The sequence below is a fragment of the Bos indicus x Bos taurus genome, chromosome 15, assembly GCF_003369695.1.
Source record: "Bos indicus x Bos taurus breed Angus x Brahman F1 hybrid chromosome 15, Bos_hybrid_MaternalHap_v2.0, whole genome shotgun sequence".
Lineage (NCBI taxonomy): Eukaryota > Metazoa > Chordata > Mammalia > Artiodactyla > Bovidae > Bos > Bos indicus x Bos taurus.
In genome coordinates this window covers 56306317-56332868 of record NC_040090.1, presented here as the reverse complement: position 1 = coordinate 56332868, position 26552 = coordinate 56306317, and the positions used below count along the sequence as shown (strand labels likewise).

Here is a 26552-nt window from a genome sequence, read left to right as displayed (position 1 = left end):
CCTTACCCCATTCCCTGTAGGGGACTGGACTGGATAAACAGTTCTTACTAGAACACTGAGAGTCACTGTCTTGGAAAATTGACAAAAAGATGTATGTATCTAGTCATTGTTTCAGATGTACCATTCCCAAGAGATTTTGCTTAGGTGACAGGAATGGGATAGGGAACTTGAATATGAAATATGTAACTCCATTAATAAAATAGTTTGACGACTCACCTGTTACAGATTATCTTCGCCAACTGACAAGTTATTCCTATCTCTTATGTTACCAGACTGAGTTAAGTCTCTTAGCACCCGGGATGATTTCCTTTTTACTATTTTGTTTTGTTCATTTTGTGTTTCTAAGAGGTAGAAACTAAATTTACATCTAAATTCTTAGGAAGGGAAAACCCTGAATAAGATTTGAGGGCAATGCATATCCTGAATGGATTGTAAGAAGCAGCAAGCCTAGTCAGTCAACAGAAAGCAGCTTCACACTGTGATGAGCTGGTTTTTAGTGTTCCCTATAAAAAAATCAGGTTCACCTGCTCTGAAGACTCTTCTGGAGGTAAAAGCCAGTGAACCAGCCCTCAGGTCCTCCAGTGAGCTTTTCTGACTTAGTTAACGTTCCATGCACCTGTTGAAAACCTTAACCACACTCTCCACCCCTCTCCATCTTTTCAGAGCAACCTGAGGTATGTCTCTCTTTCTTTCCAGTGTATCAAATTCTGGGCCCAGACCAACACAAATGATACCTGTCCCTTTTGTCCAACTCTTAAATGACGGACCTGACTGGGAGGATGAAGAGGAGAAACTGATGTGAACAGGATGCGCGGGTTCCAGATTTCTAAAACTCTATATTTATACAGTGACATATACTCATGCCATGTACATTTTTATTATATAGGTAATGTGTGTATAGAAAGTCTGTATTCAAATGTTCGTAAATGAAAGTATGTATATTATGCAGAAATGGTCTGTCCCCCTCACCTTGCAGGTCCTCTGGGGGAAGCAGATTGTAGGTAAGGTGATGTTTCATTTGGCCTTGAAATTACGATATTCCTGCCTAGGGCTGTTTTCAGATACATGTAAAAACCAGCTAGGAAGCTGCTCTTGCTCTACGGTCACCCTGCTTTGGTTTGGCTCAGCCTCTAGTCCATTTTCTTAAGGCTCATGTATGCAGATTTGAACCCTGGTGCTCACCTGCTGTTCAGCCAGATGCCTTGCTCACTGAAAGCCTCCGGAAGCCTCAGTGCTGTTCAGCCCCTCTCCTCCAAATGGAGAAAATGAGACTGATTGAGGAAAACAAGATGTAACCCTGACAGTTTGACTTTTCATTTTGAATGTTTTACTGCGTTAACACTTGTTATTTGTACATGACATTAGGTTTACAGAATAGTCTGTTTTACATCAGCAAAATTCACAGTCCAAGAATAACAGTGTAACCAGGTCCCATTGCCCCCATGCCTCCCACAGACTTCTGTCCTCCCTGCTTCCTGGGTAGTCATCTCTTTAGAAACTAGCACAGCCCACAGGTCTGTTCTGGGCCATGCCCTCCGTTTCCACCACTGCCTTGGCTTCTGATCAAGCTCTCATAGACCAAGCTTGTGAAGTCCTCACCTTTTCCCCATTCACTTCCAGTTTCCTGGTCTAGCTATTCCCTCTTCCCCCTGAAGGTTAAGGCGGTTGGTTCACAACCAAGTTGTTTGGTGACCTTGAGTGAGTTCCAGGCAGGCACTGGGGTGAGGAGATGTCTGTGCAAAATTACTTTCAGAATGATCATGGGATATAGGTTTGAATTGTTGAAGCCAGAAAGCTATGGGGACATGTTTCCTATCAGGGAGAAAATGGAGACCAAAGTAATATGAAGAAGGGAAGTTATATTTCAAGTTTATAAGTCATTTGTTCTGTGGATAACTAGTTGGAACTGAGTCATTTTTCCACCTCTTCTTACTGAGCACTTCCAGTTCCTAGGTTTATACTTGGGAAAGCTGAGTTTCTATTAGAGCTTTGAATTTTTTCCTATCCTTTTATCTTTACTCTTGCAATGGCTTCAGGCAGATTTTTTACCAGCTGAGCCACCAGGGAAGCCCAAGAATACTGGAGTGGGTAGCCTATCCCTTCTCCAGGGGATCTTCCCGACCCAAGAGTTGAACCAGGGTCTCCTGCATTGCAGGCGGATTCTTTAACAGCTGAGCTACCAGGAAAGCCCAAGTAAAAATTAAGCATTAATAAAAAATTAGCTCCAGGGAAAGGATATTATTATATTACCAACAGCTGAATTTTTCCCATTCTTGGACCTGGAAATGCTTACTGGCACTGGCAGTACTTATGAGGGTAGCAAAGACTTTTCCTGTCAGAGCAAATAATTCTCTCCTCTGTGTTCATGTGACTCTTCCTACTTTGTCTTTCACCCGGGACTGTCAGGTCATGAACATACTCTTTCTCCTCTCTTGTCTCACTTGCCCAGGTTTACTGACTGGCATCAGTATAAGGAGCTGGATTTCCCGGGATCTCCTTGGCATCTTGTAGGGTGACTGAAATGGCCTGAACACTCCCCACTGTAGAGGTCAGATGACCCACTTTTTTTGGTTAATGACATGTTAATGTCTCCCGTTTGGCAGCTATCATGAACAGGGAAGGCGGCAATGTGGAAGACCAGTTCTTTGTTTTTTTCACTTGGGGGAGGGATTCATTTTTTATCTTGGAATCTTAAGATTTTATCTCCCCTCAACTTTGCAGCAGCCTTCCGGCCACTTGCTGTATTTTTCAATATCCCATGAAAATTTAGAAATTAGAAATGGGTATAAAGAATATTCTGTTTCTTTTCCACAAATCCTTGACACCAAAGGAGTAAAGAGAAAAAAGGAGGGGATAGGGGGCTTAACTGCTTCCTAGTGAAAGCCCCTGGAAAGCCGGCTGCCACAGGGGGACAGTGTGGTGGAGGGTGTGTGTGGGGGCCGGGTCTCATCATCGCTCTCCGCTTTCTTGTTCAGGATCCATCCAAAAGCAACACTTACATTTTGGCCTCCATTGTTCTCCCTTTTCCCTCTGTCCCCTGGCCTGCACTGGTACAAGCCATGTAGACCCACAGGGAAGGCCTCTGATGCAGTGAGTGGGGATGGCACAGTCATTTTTCTGGTGTAGATTTAAAAATAGAAATATATAATACATATTTTTACAAGCAAGAAGCTGTGGTCAAGATTTTTTTTACACTTCAGAGTTCATGGTTTCAGGATAAGAAAGGAAGAAACCATGAAAAGAAAAATAAGTACAAGTTTTCTCTTTTAAAGAAAAAAATCGGACAACGAGTCTTACTAATGAAGGGGTTGAGTTTTATGCCCTGGAAAGAGCTGGGGAAAGCCAGTTTTCCCCAACATGGTTCAAGAATTATAAAGCAGAACGTGGCATTTTCATTTCATAGAAGCAATTCTGGAAGTTTATTTACACAGTAAGTTCGGAACCGGAAGTGGACAGTCTCCAATCTTCCTGTCAGTCTCTGTGGTCATGGGGTGTTCCCAGCCAGCCAGAGCAGCATCAAGTGCAGTGGGAATGAAGAGGACTCGGATAAAAAACTGTGACTCAGTATTCTTGTTTTATTGGTTTATGGCTTGTGGGCAGCTGACTGAGGCCAGGATCTCCCGAGGCCCTCCTTGTGTTTCCCTCTGCCTCTTCTGCAGGTATGTCCACTCTCTGCAGGTTCCATACCTGGAAGCAGTGTGTTGACCAGATAGGAACAGGATCCAGTGGAACAGTCAGAGAATTCAGCTCTTCCCACTAACACTGGTCTAGTCAACTGGCTTAGAACTGATAGGGAGGAAATGAACTTGGCCCCCACTGCCTGGCCCAAGAACCAGCCTGGGTGCCCAAGTCATATGAGGAATGGGAAGTAAAGAGGAGGATGGGGCCAAGGATGGCCTCCATCAAGGGACTCTTGTGGTGAAGGGAATCAGAAAGCCTGGCATCTGCCATCCTTTCTCCACGCAGCCTAGTTCCTGAAGGTGATGCTGCTGGAGCCAGAAAGCCCTGCATTCCTGACACTCTTGGCATAATACTGGTGCCACTGTGGGATGCCTTAGCCAAGTAAACGAGGGCGACCTTGAGAGGGTGAGAAGGCAACGAAGCTGCTATGATTATGTCAAGATGTTACTACCACTTACAGCTGAACAGAAAGAAATCCAGGCAGGGGTACAGAGCATCAACTCTGTACCTGTTGAATGAATCTCCAGGATTCTGCTTTCAAGGATTAGAGAGGAGAGGACTCCTATCTGCTCTTAGCACCTCAGCTTCGAAGCTCCGGAGGAATGGGGCTTGGGCGGGGTTGGGGTGAACAGGCAGCCAGGAAGACAAAGTGCAGCCCTGTTGTATTTGCTCTCTTCTGGCTGATTTCCCGTAGGGCATCTGGGGCTCCTGGGGGTTGAGGATGTTTCAGTGCTGCCTATCACATGTAGACTAGAGGGTTCAGGTAGGGACAAGGAATTAATAAGGTAGAAACTCATTTGTCAGATGGAACCTTTTAGTGGGCACTTTTCCTTTAAGAGAGCTAAAAAGAGCTTTTTGGCTAGAGAAGCCCTTTTTCCCATCGCACTTTTGGTCAGGCTGCAACCACAGAAAAGAAGACACTGGGAAGCAACACCCATCTTAGAAGATGGGTTCTGTCTTGGAGATGCTGTCTAAAACTGGGCCTAGCGAGCAGGCACTTTCTAACCTTGCCTAGCATTGATCCCAGCTGTTCCCTGTCTTTGTACTCCCTCTCTGTCTCCTCATCCAGCCACCCCCGTTTGTACAAATTATTTGTACAAATTGTTTTTTAATAATTTTTTAATTCAAGAGGCAGTCTTTGCACCAAGGTTAGGTTTGTCTATACAGTCCCTATCTCTAAAGCAAATAGCAAACTGTGCGTCCATCCGTGCCCGCTGACTGGCCAGCAGGGAAACGGGATTCGCCCTCGCTCTGCCAGGGTACTGCAGACACCTGTGGGGGGTCACCTTACTTCCAGAAGTAAGAAAAGGAGAATACTTTGGGTTGGAGACTCTATAAAGGGATGGTGGTCAAAGGTTCAGGGCTGAAGTTTCAAGCAGCAGGATTTCCCAACTCAAGTTTGAGGTGACCAAGAGTATTCCCGCTGTCAGAGTACTTTTTCTTCCCTGTCCTGGTTCCTACAGGTGCAGTCCCTGCAACCCACCTTGCCAGCTTTTCCTTCTTCTCTGTCAAGACAGAGGCATTTATGGGTGGGCGAGGCTCTTGAGGTGCCCCGGCCACAGGTGCCGTCCGTGTCTCCTCCTGGTGACCAGAGTGAACCACCAGCTGTGGTTCGGGGGGATCTCTCTCTCCTGCCCGCACGCCTCCTCACTTCAGCAGGGAGATGTCATCAGCAAAGTCGTCGTGCTGGTGCCGCAGGCAGCGGAGGCAGCGCCACTGGCACACCATCAGGCAGAGGGGCAGCATGAAGAGCGCGCAGATGGCAGCCATGACGTAGGCTATGGTCATGAGGGTCGACTCATCCGTCTGGGGGATGTTGTAGCCACAGTCTTCCATGTCGGGGGTGACGAAAGGGCCTTCCACCGCTGCTGTCCTGAACTCATCGTGCACTGGGGAAAGGGCATATGTGAGTCACAAAGCAGCTAGGATTTACACAGCAAAACGAACTTCCTGGGACAGGCCTTGAAACCAGCCCTTGAGGAGGCTGTAAATCTCCCTTCTGGGTGATTCTTAGAAGCAGGACAGACAGCCATGCTAGTGGAGGCACGGCTCTCCCCCCCAGGTTACTGGGGGCAGCAACCTTTTCCTGTCTCCCTGTCCAGTAGGAATGATACCTAAAATCCAGTCATTCTAAGTTGACCAAAAAGCCAACCCCACGTATACCTAGTAAACTCACCTGCTCCTGCTGAAATTCAGTGGCAAGCCCCTGCTAGTCGCGTTCAACTCTGGCTTGCGGCAGCTGACAGGGTCACCGCTGGCCCAGCCTGCTGCCTGTGGATCTAGAGCTTTCCAGGGTGCCGAAGCAAATGTTACTGCTCCGAGTCTCCAACAGAGGTTGCCAGTCCAGGCAGGGGTCACCATGCCAAGCGACCACAAGAAGCACAAGCACTGACGCTAGCTTTTGCACAATGGTGGCCTCTGGCTTGAGGTACCTCCCTCCCAGGCCGACGGGGGCCTGTGCCCTCACCGCTGGACAGGGTGAGTAGACTGACCCCACACCCTCATCCCTGGTGCTCTCACCGTGGCAAGCACTGACAGCAAAGCCAATTCGTTTCCGGGCCCGATCAAAGACCACGTAGAAGCCCTCCATGATGACCGCTCCCATGACAGTGCCGGTGGATGACTGTGAAATGGCGAACTTGTAACAGTCGTCTTGGGAGGTGGCCACATCTTCCACTGGCCGCAGGTATTGCTAAGGATAAGCAGTCACAGGGTGAGAGTTCGTGTTTTCCTCTCTTCCACACCATCTCTGCCTTCTTGGTGTCGATGCCCTTTGGCTGCGTTTTCCTTCGCCAGCCCTGAGCTCCATGGGTTTGGTTTCCCCCAAAGCCCTTTACCACTGGGCCCTCATCTATTTTCTCTTCCAAGTTCCAGGAAGCCAGGCCTGCTGACTATCTCTTAGTATATACATTGTTCTCGTCCTGGCATCCCACTGATTAAGGCTAGGGACATACCTGTGGAAGGATGGTGATGCGGAAGGACTGGTTGGTGACCTCACCCATTAGGTAGAGTGAGATGACTGGGAAAATGTTCCATGGGGTGGTGCCTGCTTGCCAGCACACCAGCTGCTCCCCTAGCCAGAAACCGTCTGGGAACTTCTCCGTCTGTGTTGGCAAGAAAGGGATAACAATGAGACCACCTCACCCCTCCCATTTTCAGATCACACTCACTGGGCCCTAGACATGAAGTATCTAAACCAAGGGAAGCTAAGCCAAAACCCAAGGATTAGAGGAAGAGAGCAAGAGTGAAGGCTAAAACTGACCAGGGAGACTGTGTGCAAACAGACAGGCCCATGGAAGAGAACCACTTTCAAGCGATCTAAGTAGAGGAGTCTGAGGGTAGGCGTCTTGGCTCTTGTGGAGGACTGTGCCCCTCATGACTTCCCGTGACACTGTTATCTTTGTACCCCAGTCCTTACTCCCACTGACCGAGGAGGCTGCCTTGATGGATTTGACAGCAGCTTCGAACACTTTCTTGGGTAATCGAAGGTTGGTGGTGCCACTGTCAACGATGCTCTTGTCATAGTTGTACTGAGAGGGAGAAGACAGGTTAGCATATCAAAAGCCTTTTTGATGCCAGGCGTTGGCCAGAATTGGAGGGGTGAGTCTGACTGCTTAGGGTCCTTCCTGGGTTGGCATCCTGGCTTTGCTACTTCTTTGGTGGATCTCTTTGGGCAAGTTACTGAACATCTGTGCCTCAGTTTCCTCATCTGTAACATGAGGATAATAATAGTACCTACCTCAAAGAGTTATTATAAGCATTAAATAAATTAATATATTTGAAGTGCTGAGAATTGTGCCCGGCACATAGGAAGCAGTCAGTAAACGTTAACTCGTATTTTCTTAGGTGGGTAGACATTCTCCAAATCTTGAAAATAAAAACGTCTTGTATAATACTTTTAACTTTTCATAATACATTTGCATCTGTTCTAACTGAATGTACATTAAGAATCTAGGTAAGGAATGCCCAAATAGTTCAACTGCTGGCTCCTGCTGTGTGTCAAGCACTGGGCTAAACACTTGATTCATTTTCTCTCTTTTCACCAGTCTTTGGAAAAGCTGTTTTTACTTCCATTTTGCAGATAAGGAAACTGAAACACAGCATAGTAACTTGCCTGAGGGCATGTAGCTAGAACAGAGCTAGAAACCAAGGCTCTGACTCTGAAGCCAGAGCCTTCTACAGCATCGGGTCACTCTGCCTCTCGGACGACTCGCCCAGGGTCACAAAGCAAGACGCGCTTTTTCCTTACGAGACGTTAACTCACGTGGGCCCCGGTCCCACGTTAAACCTCTGGTCCTGCTGTGACCTTTAGGTTCCTGGCAGTCCCGCGCTCAGCCCCCAACCCTCCTGCAGGTCCTGCCCCTATGCCTTATCCTCCCAGCCTCATAACTCAGGGTCTGGCCTCATGCTCTGTTGCTCCCCCTTACCTCTCCCTGCTTCCCCCTGGGTTTTGTTACCTCCTTGCAGTCCATTTTCAGATCCTGTCCATTGATCTCCACCCGTACAATGATCACCTCATAATACCACTCCCGCCTGATGGGAGTATACCAGAGGCTGCCCATGTACAGCGAGTGGTCGATACCCCCAATGATCTAGGGGAAAAAAAAGGCAGTACCCATGAGCCGACACAGAAGGACAGCAAGTCACCCAGAGTGCCAGCAGTAGGAGCAGCCATTTAGGGGCTGAGGGGGCGGCAGGGCAGAGCCCTCTGCACATCCGCGTTCTCATTTTCCTGCATCTAATCAGACCCCGTCCTAAAGCGATCGATGCTCTCTTCAGTGTGTCAAGGATGTGTTCAGGGGACGAGGCTTTCCAGGATTTTTAATTACTTGTTTCAGAATCACACAACCCTTGATATAAAGTTATTTAAACCTAAACCGGCACAATAAATGTGGAGTGAATGATAACTTGCTTATATTACAAGTTTTATTTTCTCTGCTTGTTGGAGATAGAGAACCATTCACCAGTTGTCCTAATTAATTAATAAATGGACTTTTAAACTCCTTACATCTCTGCCTTCTGATCGTCAGACTGAATCATCTTGATTTGAGAGGCCTTATTTTTACTTCCTTTGAAATTTTCCTAATCCTCTCTCCTCCTTTCCAAGTTTACCATAGGAGCCTCAAATCCTTTCTGGAATGATGCAGAGAAGACAAGGGTGGAAGAAGAAAAGTGGAGGTGGGGACTATACAGAGGTTTCTCTTGATTCTCAGTAGTGGAGCCCAAGGCTGTGGTGGAGCCTCAGAGGGTGGGAAGCAGGGGGGCTCCCCTCTCCTAGGACCTACTCACCATGCTCCCTCCAACTGAGGCCAGCGCTTCCGACTGGTTGAGGGGGAAGCCAGCGCCACAGAGCTGCAGTGAGAAGAGATTGGGCACGTGGGTCTGCTTCACTAGGGAGTCAAAGAATGGCTCCAGGGAGTCATCGGGCTGTGGCAGAGAGAGACAAGGAGTGAGTCCTGGCTCAGAGGGCCCCGGTGGAAAGAGAAATGGGGCAGGGGGCAAAAGCAAAACTTGGGAGGGTGTTCCTGGGGAAAGACCATCTTAAGGTACTGAGACTTGGTGGTGAGAGGGACAGCAAGGCACACTGGCAGTGCAAACAGAAAAGATCTACAGGATTGTTGATTCCCATCTGCTTAACCTGTCTCAGAGTTATGGGGGCCTCTCTCTTATTCTTCAAGATCTGAGAGTCAGTAGGAAAAATAGCCTGTTCCTCTACCTGTCAGCATAGTTCAGCCCTCTGTAGGGATGAAGTTCAGACTGCCACCCTGTCCCCTGTCAAGCAGCTCTTTAAACGGATTTGTTTCCCTCCCTCCCTCAGTTCCCTCCCGCCCCTCCTCTCCTCCAACTCTGTCCCTGTGCAGCATGCAGACAGAGTGCCTTGTTCCTCTCACCCGGGCGATCTCCGCGTAGGCTAGCCCCAGGATGCCCTCCCAGTTGGAGCCGTTGATGAAGAACTTGTCTGATTCCGTGATGGCAGCAATGTTGGCGCGCACGGTGACGTTGGGGCCGTGGGGGATGCTCACCAGGTCGGTACCCAGCTCCCCCTCCCACTTGCCCTGGGTGTAGGGCACATACACGCCCTTCCGGAGGTCCCGGTACGTGCTGGACCTGTGCAAAGGAGGCAGAGATCTGTGGGTGCATAACCACAACCAGTACAGGGATCTGGCATCCTACCTACTCCCTGGTGCCTAATCTCATCCCAGGTATCTCCACGCTGCTGTCAGGCTGCTCCACGGAGCATCCGTAGATGATTTACTCAGGACAGAATGTCAAGTGACCTTGCTTGGGGCTCGTTCTCCTGTGTCCACAGCTCATATTCCTAGATCTGGAGCTCAGGCCCTGCAAGAACAAGCCTAGGCTTTGTGTATTGTGCCTGCTTCTGCAGAAGGCACAGCTAGCGAGCATCTCCCACCTCTCACCCCCTGACCTTATCTCGCTCCTAAAGAAAAGGAGCCATTGACTCTTGCTGCCTTGGGACCTGGTGGTACCATCTGAGTGGTAGAGAAAGTACCAGGTGGGGTGAGTGTGGAATCTCTTCAGCAAGTTCGTCCAAGGACAGGGTTTGCACAGGCACCTCAGCAGGGTGGGTAGGCAAGGCACAGCCCTTGGAGGAAACTTGCTCATCACCCTGTGTCCTGCCGCCTGTGTGGGATCACACTGACCAGGGTGGGGGTGTGAGTAATGGGGCAGCGAGGGGACTGACCACGCTCCCTTCCCTGACTGCTTTCTTGACTTTGGAAAGTTAAAGCGGAGGGGCCTGAGAACATGGCTTTGGCATCTGCCTACAAGTCAAGGGATGGGATGTCAGCCTCTGCTCACATGTTTTCACACACAGATACACCACTTCCTGCTCTTCTATTAAAGGGGCTCCCAGATCACCCCTCACTGCCCCTCATACCTTAAAAGCCCACTTCTACTGTCCCTCCCACCCGTTAGTCATGTCCAGCTGCAACGCCGGGGATGCACAGGGAAGCATTTAGCTTTCAGTCCCTGATAACCAGGTCAGGCAGTGGGATTGTGGAAGGCTTGTCCTTCGCTTCCTTGCACTGTGTCAGGTGAGGACACAGCAAAGGGAGCTGTCACTGCAGCGTGCTCAGCAAGAGCCACTGAGGTCTGTGGGATGGAGCCCCCACGCCCCTCAGTTAAGGCAGAGAGACAGGGCACCCCGAGATTGTACTGTGAGTTTTGGGGCTGCTCTCCTCCCTCCCTCCCTCCCCCGGGAAGTTGCCCTGTCTTGGAACTGGAGCGTGTCCTGGCCGCCCCTTAACTTACCATTCCACCCAGCCTTTCTACTCCCCCTCTCCTGTCACTGGGTCACTGTCTGGGGAGCTGGTCCTTCTCCCTGCAGCTCCTCCCTGCCCAGACCCTCCTTGGCCCTGGGTCTTTGGAAAAGGGCCCTCCCCCTTGCTCTCCCTGGTACTCACAGCTGCCTCTGGTAGTAGCGGTGTAGGAAAGGGTGGGGGGCGGCCCCTACTGCGAAGTTACTGCTGCCTGTGTCCACCAGGATGTTGAGCTGCCAGAGAAAAGGGAGAGAAAGATGTTAGGACAGGAGGCCTGGACTCACTCCCTGCGTTGCTCTGTCCTGTACCCCCGGCCCGCCCCGGCCACGTGGTCTCCCTTTGGAGTGTCCAGGGTGAAGCTCCCAGATGCAGGACTGGACAGACTGGCCCCTGTTAGTACCAGGACCACAGACACAGGGTGGCGTCCTGTGACAGCCTCCTCATGGCCTCAGAAGCCTTGTGTCTGTTTCTGTCTTCTCTGCAGAACTGGGACGTTTTCTGTGTCATCAGAGCCACGTCACTGGCGCGTGCGTGTTCTCCTTCCTGTTTCTGCCATCAGATGCCCTTCCTCACCCTGGGTTCTGGCCCAGCCTGTCTGCAGAGCTCGCCCTTTCCCCTCATCTCTGGTTCTAGGGGCCACGTCACCAGCAGGCAGCCTGGCTCATCCCCCTCCCAGCTCAGAGACCAGCTATTCTCGGAGCTGGCACTGGCCAGGGGCACTGTGGGTACCAGGGTGGCACAGGGAGACCACATGTTTCTGACCCTGTCTGCCAGAATGGAGCTCCTCACGAAGGGCTCCCCTCTGTCTCAGAGGTGACCGAGACGTAGGAGGCCCACTGTCAGAGGTACTGGGGAGCCAGGAGCCCCGTGTGCGGTCCTGGTGAAAAGCCACCTCCCAGGCCCCGGTGTTGGCTCAGCGAAGACAGACAGCTGTCGTCCCGCCGTTCCTCGCTGTGCAGCTCCGTCTTCGTCTCTTCCGCCTCGTCCTTCTTCCTCCCGAGATGGCCTGACCCCTCCTCAGGCGGTCAGCCATTTTTTGATGCCTCCTCCATCCTCACAGGCAAAAAGGAAAGGCCCTGGTCCCCAGGAGCACAGTGATCTGTCAAGAGAGTCCTTTCTTGGCGGCTTACTGTGTCCTTCGCCTCAGCTCCTCCCCCGACCTTGGGGCCCTCCATTTCTGTATCGCTTCTGCTCAGTGCCGTGAAGTCAGCTGACCTCGGCTGTGGTGCAGGCTCCGACCTTGTCACCCTGGGCAGGTCACTGCGTTTCCCCCCACCATCTGGTTCTTTGGCTCCTTCCTGCTCTCAATGGTCCTCTGGGGCTCTGCTGACTACACCCCCCCAGCGCCCACTTGCCCAGCCCTCGGACCCCACCTCCTCTTCCCAGCCCCCACTCCTGGCCTAGCTCCCCTGTCTTCTCATCCCCCCAGCCCAGCCCCTACCTCTCCCCTCTGTCCCTCTCCCTGGTCTCTTAGCAGCCACCAGCCCCAGATGCTGCGCTTTCAGAGAGAATCAATAAAGCAGGAGGCACAGCAGTTCAGATTTCAATCAACCAGGTTAATGATTAAAAAGGCTGCTTCACCCACCCACTCCTCAGGACGCCCTCCCCCACCTGCCAGGATTCTGGTCCCCACCCTGGGGGCTGGCCTCAGGTTTACAGGGATCCCTGTTACCAGTGGACCCCAAAGAAAGAGGGTCTCCTCCACAAGCTGGTGCCCCTGATTGGGTGGGGGGTTGGCGTGGAGCACGGGCGCCTGGCCGGCCCTAGGGGAAACCAACCACCCTTGACCCTGGAATGGCAGCCTTATCTGGGGGCTTCAGGCCTCCCCATTCCAACTCTCTCTCCTGCAGAGGGAAGAGCCCTCTCTGCAGGTCCTTCCCTTCCCAGCCCGGAGGCCGCCGTCTCTCCTGGTGCCCTTCCAGTCCCAGCCTTTCTCCTCACCTGAGGAAGGTCTCCCCACTCTGCCCAGGGAGGCAAGACTCCCTCCACTTCCCCCCTCCCTCTAACAACCCCCGCCCCCCACCCCCACACCAGGAATTCAGGCTCCCACTGCTCTCCCTGCCTCCCCCTCTGCACCCTCCACAAAAAAGGGGAAACCAAAATAAAGCAGTTGCCATTTCCTCCCGAGCAAATGTCCTTCTGTCAGTTTGCCCTTTGCACTGTGACCCTGCTTCTGAGAGAAGTGATTTTGGTCCCGTCCTTCCCACATCTCTATCATGAGTCCCCTGGGCAGCCTGCAAGGGGAGGGTTTACATGCAGCCAGATCTTAGCTGATGCCCTCCCCTCTTATTTCACCAAATGGGGGCCTCCAGATGGACCCCCCCACCCCCCACGATTATCGTTCCCACCTGTCCTTGCTGTGCTGTGTCCTGCCTCTCAGCGGACCCTCCTCCTAGCTCGGGAGGATTCAACTCTCATGCCACCCTACCCCCACCCCCAAATCTGTGATTCTTCCTATTGGCATTTATAAATGCTTGTCCCTTCATTAAAAAAAAAATCTTTACTCTCACACCCGCCTCCAGTCACCCTCTCTTTCCTTTCCCTTCACAGCCAAAGTTATCGGACAAGCTGTCTTCATTTCTCCACCTCCTACTCATTCCGCAACCCATCCTCAAACTGAGTCTCGCCTCTATCCCTTCCTCCGCTCTAGCACAGCCCTTACTACAGTTACCAAGGATTTCACATCACCAAATACAAAAGACTGTTTTCAAATTAATCGTCATCTCACTTGACTTCTCCAGAACATTCAGTGCTGCTGACCCCTCCCTCCTTAATAGTTATTTTTTATTTGACTGTGCCAGTCTTGGTTGAGGCATGTGGGATCTAGTTCCCCAACTGGGGATCGAAGCTGGGCCCCCTGCATTGGGAGCTTGGAGTCTTGGCCACTTGACCCCCAGGGAAGGCCCCCTCCCTCCTTGAAACACTCGTCCCTGTCCCCCTGTGGCATACTTTCCTCCCACCTCTCTGATGGATCTTCTGTCTACTCTGCGGGTTCATGTCAAGGCCTGGGCTTTGGTCCGCTTCCTCTCCCACTCTGCTGTGTCCCCAGGCCATCTCACCCATGGCAGCAGCTGTAATTACCACGTATATCCCTGTGACTCTTGAACTTAAAGCTCTAGTTTCTCACTCTTTGTTGAACTGCCTCAAAGACACCTGAAATTCAGGATGGCCAGGGCTGACCTTACCTGGTCCTGCCCATCTGTCTTTTCTCCAAAGTTGCCTCTGTTAGTCACCATCCATCTGTTCCGTAAGTCAGCAACTTCAGAGACATCCTAACACCTTCCTCTTCACATCTCTATCCAAGGCATCAACGAGTCCTGTCCAGTTAAGCTTAAAGGCCTCTGAAAGTATTCACTTCTTGCCAACTCTTTTGCCACCCCTGGCAGAGCTCTCATCGTCTCATCCTAGAATATCACAATAGCTTCTCAACTGGTCTTGGTACATCCACCTTGATCTTGCCAACTTGTTTCTGTACTGTGGCTAGAATGTTCTTTCCAGAGTGTAGATGTGACCAAGTTACCCTCCCATGTCAATGGTTTTCCTTTTGCTATTATAATAAAGATTTAAAGCTTTAATGTTTCCTATAGAGCCCTTCATGGTCCAACCCTGCCTCTTTGTAGCCAGCCTAGCTTGTCCCATACTTCCCCAAGCCCTCTGCCCACCAGCCACACTGGCCTCATTTCAGGTCCTCCAATCAGCCATGGTCCCTCCTCAAAGACTGTTGCGTGGGTCATTCACTCTACGTGGACCATCCTCCTTTCCACTTGCAGTTCTGTCTAGTCGTCATCCTTCAGTCTGAGCTCAGAAGGGACTTCCTCAGGGAGAAAGACCAGGTCATATTCTCTTGTTAACATGCTTCCATAGGACTTGCCACTGAGTCTCACCTTTCCTTGTGTCTAATTTTTTTTTAAATCTCCATTGTGTCCCCAGTGCGTATCACAGTGCCTGGCGATAAGTATATCTTATTTATTTATTGGCTGTGCTGGGTCTTAGTTGTGGCATGCGGGATCTAGTTCCCTGACCAGGGATCAAACCCAGGCCCCCTGCATTGGGAGCACAGAGTCAGCCACTGAACCACCAGGGAAATTCTCATAAATATTCCTTGAATTAATGAATGGTTAGAGGAAAAAAGGGAAAGAGCTAATGTACCCTATTTTCAGGGTGAGGGAGGGATCTCTCAGTGGCCCCCAAACTGTGGGTGTTTTTAGATTATAGGTGTGGCTCTAGCTCAGACCTGCCTTCCTCTCACCAGGGCCACTGGTTTGACTGGCAGCCTGGAGTGGGCTGCCGTCTATGGGGTCGCACAGCGTCGGACATGACTGAAGCGACTTAGCAGCAGCAGCAGCTGGAGTCCTTGAATCATCTTAGGTCTTCCCCATCCCTTGGGGCCAGGTCAACTCAGAAGCCTCTGTAGCTCTGGCCTTGAGATGCCCAGAGGGCCGCAGCTTGGGGTCAGGACTAGGTCAGTGCCAATCACTTAACAAACAAGCATGCCCCTGGGGGCCTTTGAGGGCTGGTAGCTTCACAGGGAAGTGCTAACAAGCCCTACAGGGACCAACACACCTGCCCATTCTGCTCTACTAGCAAGGCTCCCCTAGAGGGGTTTGCAGCAGCAGATCTTGGATGATGAGACAGGCATGGAGCTGGTGAGTTCAGGGTAAACTCCTTGTCCCCCAAATCCCACCTGTCTTGGCCCCTGCTCTCACTAGCAGATGGGAGTTGTTTCCATTCTTCTGGATGAAAAGAACCTTCAGGAGTCATCTGTCTACTTGCCTGGAGAGATGGGAGCTTGTTCTCATTCTGAGAGTTCTCCAGTTATTAAGAGTTATTGTTTTGGCCAAACAAACACAACTTTTCTTGGCAGCCTATGCTAGGGTCTTACCACTTTTGCATACCTCTGGGAGGGGGCTGTAACTCTGATTCTTTCTGCTAAAGGAAAGTCTGTTTCCTTCTGTGTCGGCCTCAAAAGTCTGTTTCCTTCTGTGTCGGCCTCAGAGTTTATGGGGAAGAGCCCTTATAGTCTTGTATCACAAGCCTCTTGGTTGAGATGTAGGAGCCTTTCTTCCATTTCACGGAGGAGAAAACTGAGATCAAGGGAAAGGATTTAATCCCTGATACACACAAGCCTTCCCAGGTGACACGTGGTAAAGAGCCCACCTGCCAATGCAGGAGACATAAGGGACATGGGTTTGATCCCTGCAACAGGAAGTTCCCCTATAGGGGGGCACGGCAATCCACTCCAGTATTCTTCTGTGGAGAATCTTGTCTGGAGTCTGGCGGGCTACAGTCCCTAGGGTTGCACAGTCAGACATGACTGAAGCGACTGAGCACACACACAAGCCACAAAGCTTGGGTCGTTTGGTTCTGCCCATCCATGAGAGTCTGCTCTTTCATCTCCTGACATTCCTGTCTCTCATTTGGAAAGGAAAGGCAGATTGTTTCACTAGTGAATCATTACTGCTGTGTCCATGCCCTTGTGTGATCCCCCGTAACTTTGACGCGGACTTGGCCACATTACTTGATTTGACCAATGGGACACCAACAAAGGAGGAAAGCAGAGGTGTAAGTGTGTGTGCACTGGGCGGGGAGGGCACTGGCCTCCTGGGGTGTGGCCCTGGGATTGTACGTGAGGAGGCTCTGTCTTGCCTCCTTGAGGTTGAAAGACTTCATGGAGAAGGAGGTGCGGCCGGCCCAGCTTCATCTGGCCCCCAGCTGACCCACCAGCCACGTGAGGAGCCCAGGTAAGCCTGCTGGAGAGCCACAACCAACCTACAGAATCCTGAGCGACGATGACTTGTTTTACTTTGTTACTCTGCATCAGATAGCTGATAAAAAAAACTTCCTGAATTAAATCCTGAGACCCTTGACGTTGGGGATGCCTAACCACTCATAAGTCAACTCCAAATGCCATCTCTTCCCTCTCTCCCCCTCTCTCATCATGCTTCTCAAGTTTCACAGGAGCACAACCATCTGTCACCTGCTCATAGTCCCTTCCCTTTGCCTGAAATGTTCTCTCCCTGTTTTGTCAAACTTCTGCTCAACTTCCAAGTCACCATTTAAACGTTCTTTTCCCCAAAGGTCTCGCCCTGACGCCCCAGCCCAGCCTGGACTCTCACAAGTCCTCAAGAACACGTGCTGCTTTGTCTACCCCCTCATCCAACTTGAAGCCATTTATCCGATGTCTGTCTGTCCTACACATGGCGAGCTCCACAAGGGCAGGGGGCACGTTTCTGAGCTTATTATCTAGTTCTTACCTAGCTCTTAGTAGATGCTCTGTAACGATTTTTCTTAACCATAATTGCCTCATTTGGTGCAGGTTTCTGGGACTATAGATTCTCGCTATTGGTTCTCTGCCCTAGGGTCCTTTCAGGGGTGATTTCCAGTCAGACACTGTGTATAGTGATGATAACAGTGGATGCCCACCATACCCATGAAATTGATGGAGTAGCTGCACAGGTTCTTAGAGCAATTGGAGTGACTTCAGGACTTGCTGGTCCCAGAGGCTTCTGAGTCAGCTTCGTCTGCTTTCCTAAGTGGATATCCCCAGACCTGAGTTTGCCCAAGGCTGAGAGAGAGGGGCAAGGAAGGACACAAGGAGCAAGTCAGCAGCTGGGCATGGCAGAGGGCCAGCGCAGCACGCAGCTCCTGCCTCGAACTGAGTCTGGCAATTTTGTCCCATCCAGGCGCCTCCCACTTTGACCAAGTCAGCTGACCTGATAGAAATGGACTCCTGTCCCAGACATCCTCTGCTTCCACTTCGCTCTCCAGGCTGAAGCTGGCAATTGATACCTGGGAGCAAGCAGACTCCTTGGTCTTGGGCTTTTTTTTTTTTTTTTAAAGAATCCCAAGGAGGCTGGGTCATCCCAAACCCTAAGGGTGCCCTTCCCACTTTAGACAGGCTGCTCCGTTTCCCCTAGGCTCAAACCCAGCTCAACTAATATTTATCAGTGCTTCCTATTCAAATGCAATGATAAATGTAAATGGTCAAAAAACATATATGCCTACTATTCTGAAACAACAGATCTAAGACAATGGTTTTCAAATGTTTTTTTTAAGCAACAGAAGCTTTTTCCAATCTCATGCATTATTCCAGTGTATCGAAGAGAAAAAAGCAGAAATGCTGTGGTTGGAAGAGAGATTTTACTTCCTGTAACTCCATCCCGTCCTTGCCTTGAAGTGTCTCTTTAGCACCTTCAGTCTCCACGAAACCCACTTAGGAAATCCTGCTCTGAGGGCATCACAGCCACTGCTTACTGTTAGATGGTGTGTTCTTCCTGTTGTCTAACCTCATCCCATCCACAGCTTACAGGGGCTGTAATCATCTCTATCAGGTGAAAATGAAGCTCATCTCTGGCATATACCCACTTTCCCCCGTGGTGCCCAGTTATGTCCCCTACATAGGTCTGTTTGCTCGAACCATAAGGAGACGCCAGGGTTCAGGCCTTGGGCTATCTGGTGAAAATTCCACAGGTGCTGGAGTCAAACAGTTGGTAGTGTTCCCCAACCCCGAGAGGCCGACCCAGAAGTCCAGCCTGTACGTGGTGGGGTTACAGTGGCCAGCAGCCAGGGTAGCCTCCTGCCAGGAGAAGCCCAGGGAACTCTGGGACCAGGAAAGTGGTCTGTTTCCAGAACTCCCCACTGCCCAGGCCCCCAAGCCAGGTGGCTCCCAGCAGACAGAGAAGTTAGTTGTCAGGGAGGAAGCTTTCCTGAGGGATGTTTCTCTTCCTGGATTTTTAACCAGTTTTCTGCTTAGCTCTTTACCAGAGATACCCAAGAAGGGCTCCTGACTGCCTACCTTAGTGAGAGGACACAGTCATTCCTCAATGCCTCCCACTCCCAGCTCTGAACTTTTTCCTTCCAGACCTGGGGAGGTGAAGGAGGAGACAGGCGTGAAAGGACAGCCTGAGAGTCCTAGCAGAGGCTTATGTACAGTTAAAGCCCAAACCCCAATCTGGAGGTCGCCTCCCAGTGCTGAGGCCAGCACTGTCTGGGGTTGTTGGGTTTTGGGGTTGTCTAACTTAAAGGGTGGTTCTTTGAGTTCAAAAGTTTTCAACCTTTTAATTAATTGTAATAGGGTTAGGTTTAATTTATTTATTTAATTTATTTAATTAAATTAATTAATTTAATTTTCAACCTTTTAACTCAATCTGCCAGTCAATCAACCAAACCTGGAATTCCACTGTTTAAAAACAAAACTGACCTATGCTGAGAGGCCTGGGAGACTTGGAGGCAGGTGGGACGGGGGCGTGCCTGGTGAGTGGAAAAGTGGAAGGTACAGGGTCTGCCTGCTTAGCTGTCTCCTAACCTCTCCCTCACCCTTGAGGTCCTGTTACAGAATCCCACAAATCACAGTGTGAAAATCATTCTAGGGAAGGGTCAGGAAAACCACTTCGTGTCTTCATGGTTTTTTTGTTTTTTTTAGAAAATATTTATTTGTCTGCGCCGGGTCTTAGTTGCAGCATGTGGGACCTAGTTCCTTCACTGGGGATCGAACCCTGGCCCCCTGCATTGGGAGCATGGAGTCTTAGCCACTGGACCACCAGGGAAGTCCCTTCATGGGTTTTGAGACCCTGAATCTTCATAGTTTTCTTTCTTTCTTTTTGAAAATATTCATTTACTTGGCTATGCTGGTCTTTGCAATACTCAGGATCTTCAGTCTTCACTGCAGCATGTGGGATCTAGTTCCCTGACTGGTGATGGAACATGGGCCCCCTGCAGTGGGAGCACGGAGTCTTAGTCACTGGACCATTAGGGAAGTCCCACTTGGAGTTTTCTACTTTTCTGATTACTTTTCTTTGCTCTCTTGATCTCTGTACCCAATAATCTTCCCATAATCATTTCTGTCTTCTCTCTCCATTCTCTCAGAGAATAAGTCTGTTTGCTAATTTGACTTCCATAGCTACCTCTCTGCAGGTGATCCTCAAATCTTCCTGTCCAGTCCCAACTTCTCTCCTGGTTTCTAGATCCCCATTCTCAGCTGAGGGCTTCCCCGATGGCTCAGATAGTAAAGAATCTGCCTGCAATGCAGGAGACTGGGTTCAATCCCTGGGTTGGGAAGATCCCCTGGAGAAGGGAATGGCAACCCACTTCAGTGTTCTTGCCTGGAGAATCCCATGGACAGAGGAGACTGGTGGGCTACAGTCCATGGGGTCACAAAGAGTCATGACTGAGTGACAAACACTTTCACTTTCATTCTCAGCTGGTTGCATCCACAAGAATTGTCCACTGGCATCTCAAAGTCAACCAACATGTCCCAGACTATAGAGTGCTGGAACGAGCCAAGTATGTGGATTTGGAATCCAAAGATCAGGATTTGAATCCAGCTCTGTTCTTCCATAACTGAATAACTTGGAGCAAACCACTTAATCTCTCTGAGCCTCAGTTTCCTCCTCCCCAAAAGGGACATGCTAATACCTTGCCTGTGTAATGAAAGCAGAATAACAAACATGGAATTTTGGTAAACTGTACTGTGCTGTAAACGTGCTCAACTGCTCAGTCATGTCTGACTCTTTTACAACTTCATGGGCTATAGTCTGCCAGGCTCCTCTGCTCACGGGATTTTCCAGGCAAGCATACTGGGGTGGGTTGCCACTTTCTCCTCAAGGGGATCTTCCTGACCCAGGGATCCAACTGTGTCTCTTGCATTTCCTGCATTACAAACAGATTGTTTACCTCTAAACTGTCTGGGAAGCACGTTGTGCTTTGAAAGCTTGTTCCTTTTGTTGTGTATCTTGACACAAACACAGTCAGAGAAGTTCAAAGGAAGTGGACTTCTCTTCCCTCTCCCCTACCAGGGGCAGGGAACATCCGGTTGACCGGACAGGTGATGCCATCTCTCTGAAGACTTCTCCTCCTTCACATCTTCTTTCAGACCCGTGCGTCCTAATTGAGATTCTCTTCTTGGATTCTAGACCATCCAAGTTACCCTGCAGCCTGGAAATGTGTTCCTGGAACCAAAATTCACTAGACCATCTCTCTGCTGCCTCCAGAATGAAGCCCAACCTCGAGTCAGCCTCACAGCATCCTTATCACAACTTCCAGCTTCTTAGCATAGCTCATGTCTCTCTTTTTGAAGTTTTTCTCCCCAACCACTCTCCAAATAGCAAAGCTTTCTCATTTTTCTAGGCCATATTCAAATGCTACCTTTTCTAGCAAGCCTTTCTTAACACTGTCAGAAGTAGCCGCTGCTTTCTGTATACTTCTAAGACTCACTGTTCTTCTGGTTTTTGGGGGTTTTTTTTTGGCCATACCTTGCAGCATGCAGAATTCCCAACCAGGGAGCAAACCCACACCCCCTGCAGTGGAAGTGTGGAGTTTTAACCACTGGACCACCAGAGAACTAACTTCTCATTGTACCAAATGTACTTGGTCTTACATGATATTTAGGCACTCGTATCTGTGTCTTACCAAATCATGAGCGCTCCAAGGACTAAGACTGACATATCCTTCTCTTTTGTACATGGTAGGTGTTCAAAAAATATTTGTTAAACTGAAAATTGACCACCACCAGATTTCAATCCTAACAGTTAAATTATGAGCCCCATTGTTTGGATGGTGATATGCATACCTTTCCAATGAGATGACATTCTTTCAATAAAGCGAAGAGAATGAAAATGCTTTCTCAAAGAGCTCCAGTCCTGCACTTACAATGGCTCATCAACAGTTCTACTTAGAAGTCTTACACTTTATTTATTCATTTGCTGGACACTTTTTAGGTGCCTTTTCTGAGTATGATGCTATCATAGATATTAGCTAAGGAGAAATGAAATCCTGCAGAAAAATAATCAATTAAAAAGGACATTGTCCTCAAGAGCTTGGTGTTTTATGAAATTTTTATGTCACAAAAAACAGTGACATATGCTGATGAATACAGTAAGGGAGATGAGAAAATGGAAGCAGGATCTCTAATAAACTCTCTAATAAACTCTTTTCTCCTTCAAGATACACAAATAGGTAGGTAGTAAGGCTGAGTAGGGCTTTCCCAGGTGGCACCAATGGTAAAGAACCCATCTGCCAATGCAAGAGACATAAGAGACGCGGGTTTGATCCCTGGGTCGGAAAGACCCCCTGGAGGAGGGCATGACAACCCACTCCAGTATTCTTGCCTGGAGAATCCCATGGACAGAGGAGCCTGGTGGGCTACAGTCCATAGGGCTGCAAAGAATTGGACACGACAGAAGTGACTTGGCACAGCACACACGCAAGGCTGAGAGGGAAGTCAAGGGTGAGACAGGGTCCAGTTTACTGACCAGCCAACTGGCCAGTTATTTTTCAGTCCCCATTTATTCTGCTAGAATCTTAAAATGGTTAAGACCTTTTTATATAATGCAGGAATTACTGGAAAGAACAAAATAATCTATATAGAGTTTATTTTAAAACTTTTATAAGCTGTAACCATAAATACAAAGATATATTCGTATATCCGCACTCCTAAACCATCCCCTGCTGCCAACTTTCTCACAAATGGTCTTGTCATTTTCTAATTCATCCCAGATGGGAATCTTGAAATCGTCTTTGACACCTTCTTCCTCACCCTCACACCAGTGTTACCAAGTCTGGTCTAACTGCCTCACACGGTCCCTCGCAGCCCGGTCTCCCTCCCATTTCCCCCGCTTACAGACTCACGCCGTCCTTGTCACAGCCCTCCACACTTGGGCCTTTGTGATGGAGCCTCCTGCTACCTGCATCCCTCAGTCCCATTCTTTCTACAATTCAGGTGTCTCTTTCTAAAAGATTGCTTCTTTTGTCATTCTGCTGCACAAATTCAATTTTCCCCTCACTTTGGCAGACCAAAGTCCGGCCTGGGTTTCCTACTGTCTCCTGAACAAACACGCGTAAACCCAAACACACACACCTCGTTCTCTCATTCACTGTGTCCTCACTTGGTCTCGGGGAGATGGTGGGAAGGGGTGGATACACAAGTGAAGCACGCAGTTTGGGGGGACCTTTCTTCACTGAGATGGCCTCGCCCCTCCTATCCATCCTTTAAGACCTTGCTCACAAATGCTCACAGCACATCTCTGTGAGACTTTGCCTGATTCTTACCTCCTCCAGGACATCTATAGGGACTTCCCTGGTGGTTCAGTGGTCAGGACTCCATACTTCCACTGCAGTGGTCATGGGTTCAATCCCTGGTTGGGGAACTAACATCCCGCATGCCATATGATTCGGCCAAAGTAAATAAATAAAGTGAAGAAAAGAACCCCTCCCTCAGAAGAGTATAGATGGAAAAAAATTAAAAAAAAAAAAAAAGCAAAAAACACCTACAGAATCCACTCACTGTATTACAGGTCAGTAATTTTCAAACCTGAGATTCAGCCTGAGATTCTGACCTAGGTATGGGTGCGTGGTGCGAAGTCGCTTCAGTCGTGTCTGATCCTTTTGTGACCCTATGGACCATAGCCCACCAGGCTTTGCCATCCATGGGATTCTCCAGGCAAGAATACTGGAGTGGGTTGCCATTTCCTCCTCCAGGGACTTAAATTTTCACTTCCACACTCAAGCTCTTTGAGGCAGAAAATACATTTCCTGTCTCTTTGTGGCTCAGTCTCCCAAATCCAGCAATTAGTTGCCTGGCACACAGAAAGTGCACCCCAAGTTTCACAGTTACTTGTTCAGGGCACTGTGCCTTTCACGTTCTCATTTGGTGCTTCCAAAGCCCAGGGTCAGGAAAAAGGGCATCCTTCTCCCAGACTGCTGGGGGGAGAACTGAAGTCACCGAAGAGCACAGACTGGCTGGCGTTGGCCTGGGAGCTGTAAGACAACCCCCAGAGTTGCCCCATCTGCCACGGGCTCCTTGGGCTGGTGCTGAACTTTAAGCCTGCTTTCCCCTTCTCCTGGGAAGGAGGGGGAGGGAGCTGACATTTATTAGGAAATTGCTCTCTGTCAATTCCTGGGCTGAGCGGGTATACACTTTATCTCAAGGGTCCAAGGAAGTATGGTTAATAGCCCCCCATTTACATGTTCTACATGTAAAATGTGGAGGCTCAGAACACTTAAGTTTCTATGCTTCCTTGCAGAGCACAGAAGAGGCAGAGGTGGCCAGGCAAGTTAGAAGAAAGTGATTTCACATTTACTGGCGGTCAAGTATGTGTCTAGGTGCATTGTTTTAAATGCTTTCACCTACAAAGTCTGTTAATCCTCACTATCACCTTGCAAAGGAGATCTCATATCACCCATTTTAAAGACACAGCAAGAGCCTCAGAGAGGTTATATAATTTTCCCAAGGCCACACAGCTGGGAAAAGGAAAGGCTGTGGGTTGTGGAGCTGGCATTCCGGGTCTGTCTGACCCCAAAGCTCTTGTTGGTCCCACAGTCTGTCCTGTGTCCATGTCACAGGATCTATGCACAATTTGCACAATGCATCAGTAGCAGAAATGGGAGTAGGAACCTGGTCCCACAGCTTCCTGCTCCCTCACAACACCTGGCCTCCTGTTGGCTCAGGCTGCGAGAGGCCTGGATTCAGGCTCTGTCCTTCTACTGCCTCAAGTCCGATTATAGTCCCCTGTGCACTATAAGGGGGGGAGCCCAGAGCCTGGATCCACTGGGGGGTGGGGGTGAGAGATAGGCCTGGGTGGCATGGACCTTGGAAGGCTTGCTTCCATCAGGTAATTGGAAAGCGGGGGTGTGCTTCTCCCCCAGATTTGGTGTAAGTGCTGTTGAGAAGTCCAGGAAGTGTAGCGGTTCCCTCTGCCCATAGACACACTCCCACCTTGGCCGACCCTCCCAAGGACAAGCCTCCCAGACACAGATCCGGGGGAGGGGGGTGGCTCAGAGATGTGCAGGCTCAGATTCAAGGTGACACTCACCAGCACACACTCAGCCATCCTGCTACCCATGCCCAGACTCCCCCACCGAGGAGGCAAATGCTCACAGAGGTCAGCCACAGCAACCCAGCAGAGGGCTGCTCGTGGCCAACTCCAACCCGGGCAGGGGCGCAAAGGTTGCACCTTCCATGGCCACCTAGGAGGTACCTTGGAGGACTGTCAGGAAGCATGGGGCGTGGGGACCTGGCAGGCAGTGTTTTCTCCATCGCTGCCACCCCCAAGCACCTATCAGCTCATGGAAAGAGTCTCATGCTTAGAAGGGGGCTCTGGCTCCTTCGTTCTATGCAATTTACAATCTGTCCTTTCCCCAGGCTCAGTTCAGTTCCCTCTGGCCAGTGCTCAGGGAGGCATTAGGTGGGGGAGGGGCTGGAGTGCAGGCTGCAAAGGGGTGGGGAGGAAGGAGGGACAGGGGAAGGCAACACTCAGCTCACAGCTTCTGGCTAGAGTGGAGGTCACAAGAAACCTCGCTTCACTACCCTGCGGCTGCCCAGACAGAGAGAGAAAAGGGCTGATCCAACTCATGCCAGGATCCCTTGGTCGGAACCCTAGATGCTGAGATTGGGCGACCAAGATCCAGAGCAAAGGGGTGGGGAGACTCAGGCATGGTGTGGGCTGACACCTGTTCACAGCCCCTGTGGTTTGGACTCTTCCCCAGATCAGGCCTCCCCAATCCACGTGTTTTTCTTGTCCCCAAATCCTTCCTGAGGGGTGTGTGTATAAGACTAGGAGTGAGGGGAGGACAGTCAAAGCCTGTGAGGGGAAGGGAAGTGGGAAGCGGGGCTTTGGGGCTGAATGCTGCCACTATGATCCCAGAGGACATGTTTGGGAGAGGATCCCTCCAGCCCACACCATGCAGCCCCCATTTTAGCAGGAGCCCCCCGCATGCTGCACCCCCAGCCTCTCTTCCTCGGCTCATGAGGAGGGAGGGCAGGGCTGGACCAGCGACCTTACCGTCTGTGGGGGGCTGCCCACGGTCATCTCCACGTAGTAGCCCTGGCCGGACTTGCCCCTCAGGTTGTCCACCATCTCCACAAAGCTGCCCCTCCGGCCGGGCTCCTCAGACTCCTCGTCGGTCTCCCGGGGCAGCCGCAGCCCCAGGGGGGCACCCCCCAGCCCGCTTCGCAAGGGCAGCCGGATGCCGGGCTGGGAGCCGTGGGCAGGCAGCACCCCAGAGCCCATCCACAGAAGGAGCCAGGGCAGCGCTTGGGCCATGGTGGGCCCTGGCCTCGGGGCACTCTGGGCTCACTTTGGCCCACGTCTGTCCCTGGGGCCTGCCCCCAACTCTGGGTGCTAGAGGTGGCTTCTCAGGAGAGTGAGCAGGAAGGCATCAGGGCTCCAGAGCCTGCAGGCCCTTCGGCCGGCCCCTGGGCCAGGAGGTGGGGATCGGGCAGGAGAGATCCTTAGAGACAGGAGGGGAGGAGACGGTTCCGGAGCCTGGCTACATCTGGCTGGTGGTCCAGCCTCAGCGGCGGTCCGGGAGAGGCCGTCTCAGGCCCCCCGGGGGGCTGGGCGGGGCAGGCATGGAAGGTCTGAGGCTGCTTTCCTGGTCTTCCTGGTGGGGCGGCGGCAGGGGAAGGGTCAGGGGCTCCAGGCTCCTGCAGCTGCGTTTGTGGCTCAGGCCACCATAATCCCAGCTCCCAGCTCCCAGGCAGCCCGGGGAGGCGGAAAGACTTGTGGTGGTGGCTGTCAAAGCCAAAGGGTTTTCGCTTTTCCCTGGGATTGCTGGGAAGTGTAGTCCTCCCACGGCAGGCAGCCTGGCTTCCGG

General features: G+C 50.7%; 2 protein-coding genes across 5 annotated transcripts in view; one reads left to right on the top strand and one right to left on the bottom strand.

The window, feature by feature from the left end:
• Window positions 1–8688, top strand: part of RNF214 (ring finger protein 214) — a 51002-nt gene extending 42314 nt beyond the window's left edge. For all 3 annotated transcript variants that reach the window (XM_027563633.1, XM_027563631.1, XM_027563632.1), the window contains exon 15: window positions 697–8688. In XM_027563633.1, the coding sequence (XP_027419434.1) occupies window positions 697–762 (66 nt within the window). In that variant the 3' untranslated portion in view covers window positions 763–8688. The remainder of the gene's footprint in view (window positions 1–696) is intronic.
• BACE1 (beta-secretase 1) lies at window positions 1305–26552 on the bottom strand. Of its 2 annotated transcripts, none has more exons than XM_027563635.1 (9): window positions 25739–26552; window positions 11106–11194; window positions 9573–9789; window positions 8971–9108; window positions 8139–8273; window positions 7110–7211; window positions 6636–6785; window positions 6202–6373; window positions 1305–5570 (listed from the first exon to the last, which is right to left on the bottom strand). In XM_027563635.1, exons 1-9 carry the CDS (start codon window positions 25997–25999, stop codon window positions 5329–5331), a joined length of 1506 nt encoding a protein of 501 aa, XP_027419436.1. In that variant the 5' UTR covers window positions 26000–26552; the 3' UTR covers window positions 1305–5328. The 2 variants fall into 2 exon arrangements, with proteins under 2 accessions (XP_027419436.1, XP_027419437.1); XM_027563636.1 differs by lacking the exon at window positions 25739–26552 and adding an exon at window positions 12092–12269 and having other exon boundaries at window positions 5122–5570.

Bases quoted from the DNA above. Each gene is read 5' to 3' on its own strand.
- BACE1 (XM_027563635.1), bottom strand. From the start codon at position 25,999: ATGGCCCAAGCGCTGCCCTGGCTCCTTCTGTGGATGGGCTCTGGGGTG. The intron at 9,109-9,572 runs GTGAGAGGAACA...TCTCTGCCACAG, and splicing joins CCTACGCGGAGATCGCCCGG to CCCGATGACTCCCTGGAGCC. The intron at 7,212-8,138 runs GTAACAAAACCC...TCTCCCTCTCAG, and splicing joins TGAAAATGGACTGCAAGGAG to TACAACTATGACAAGAGCAT.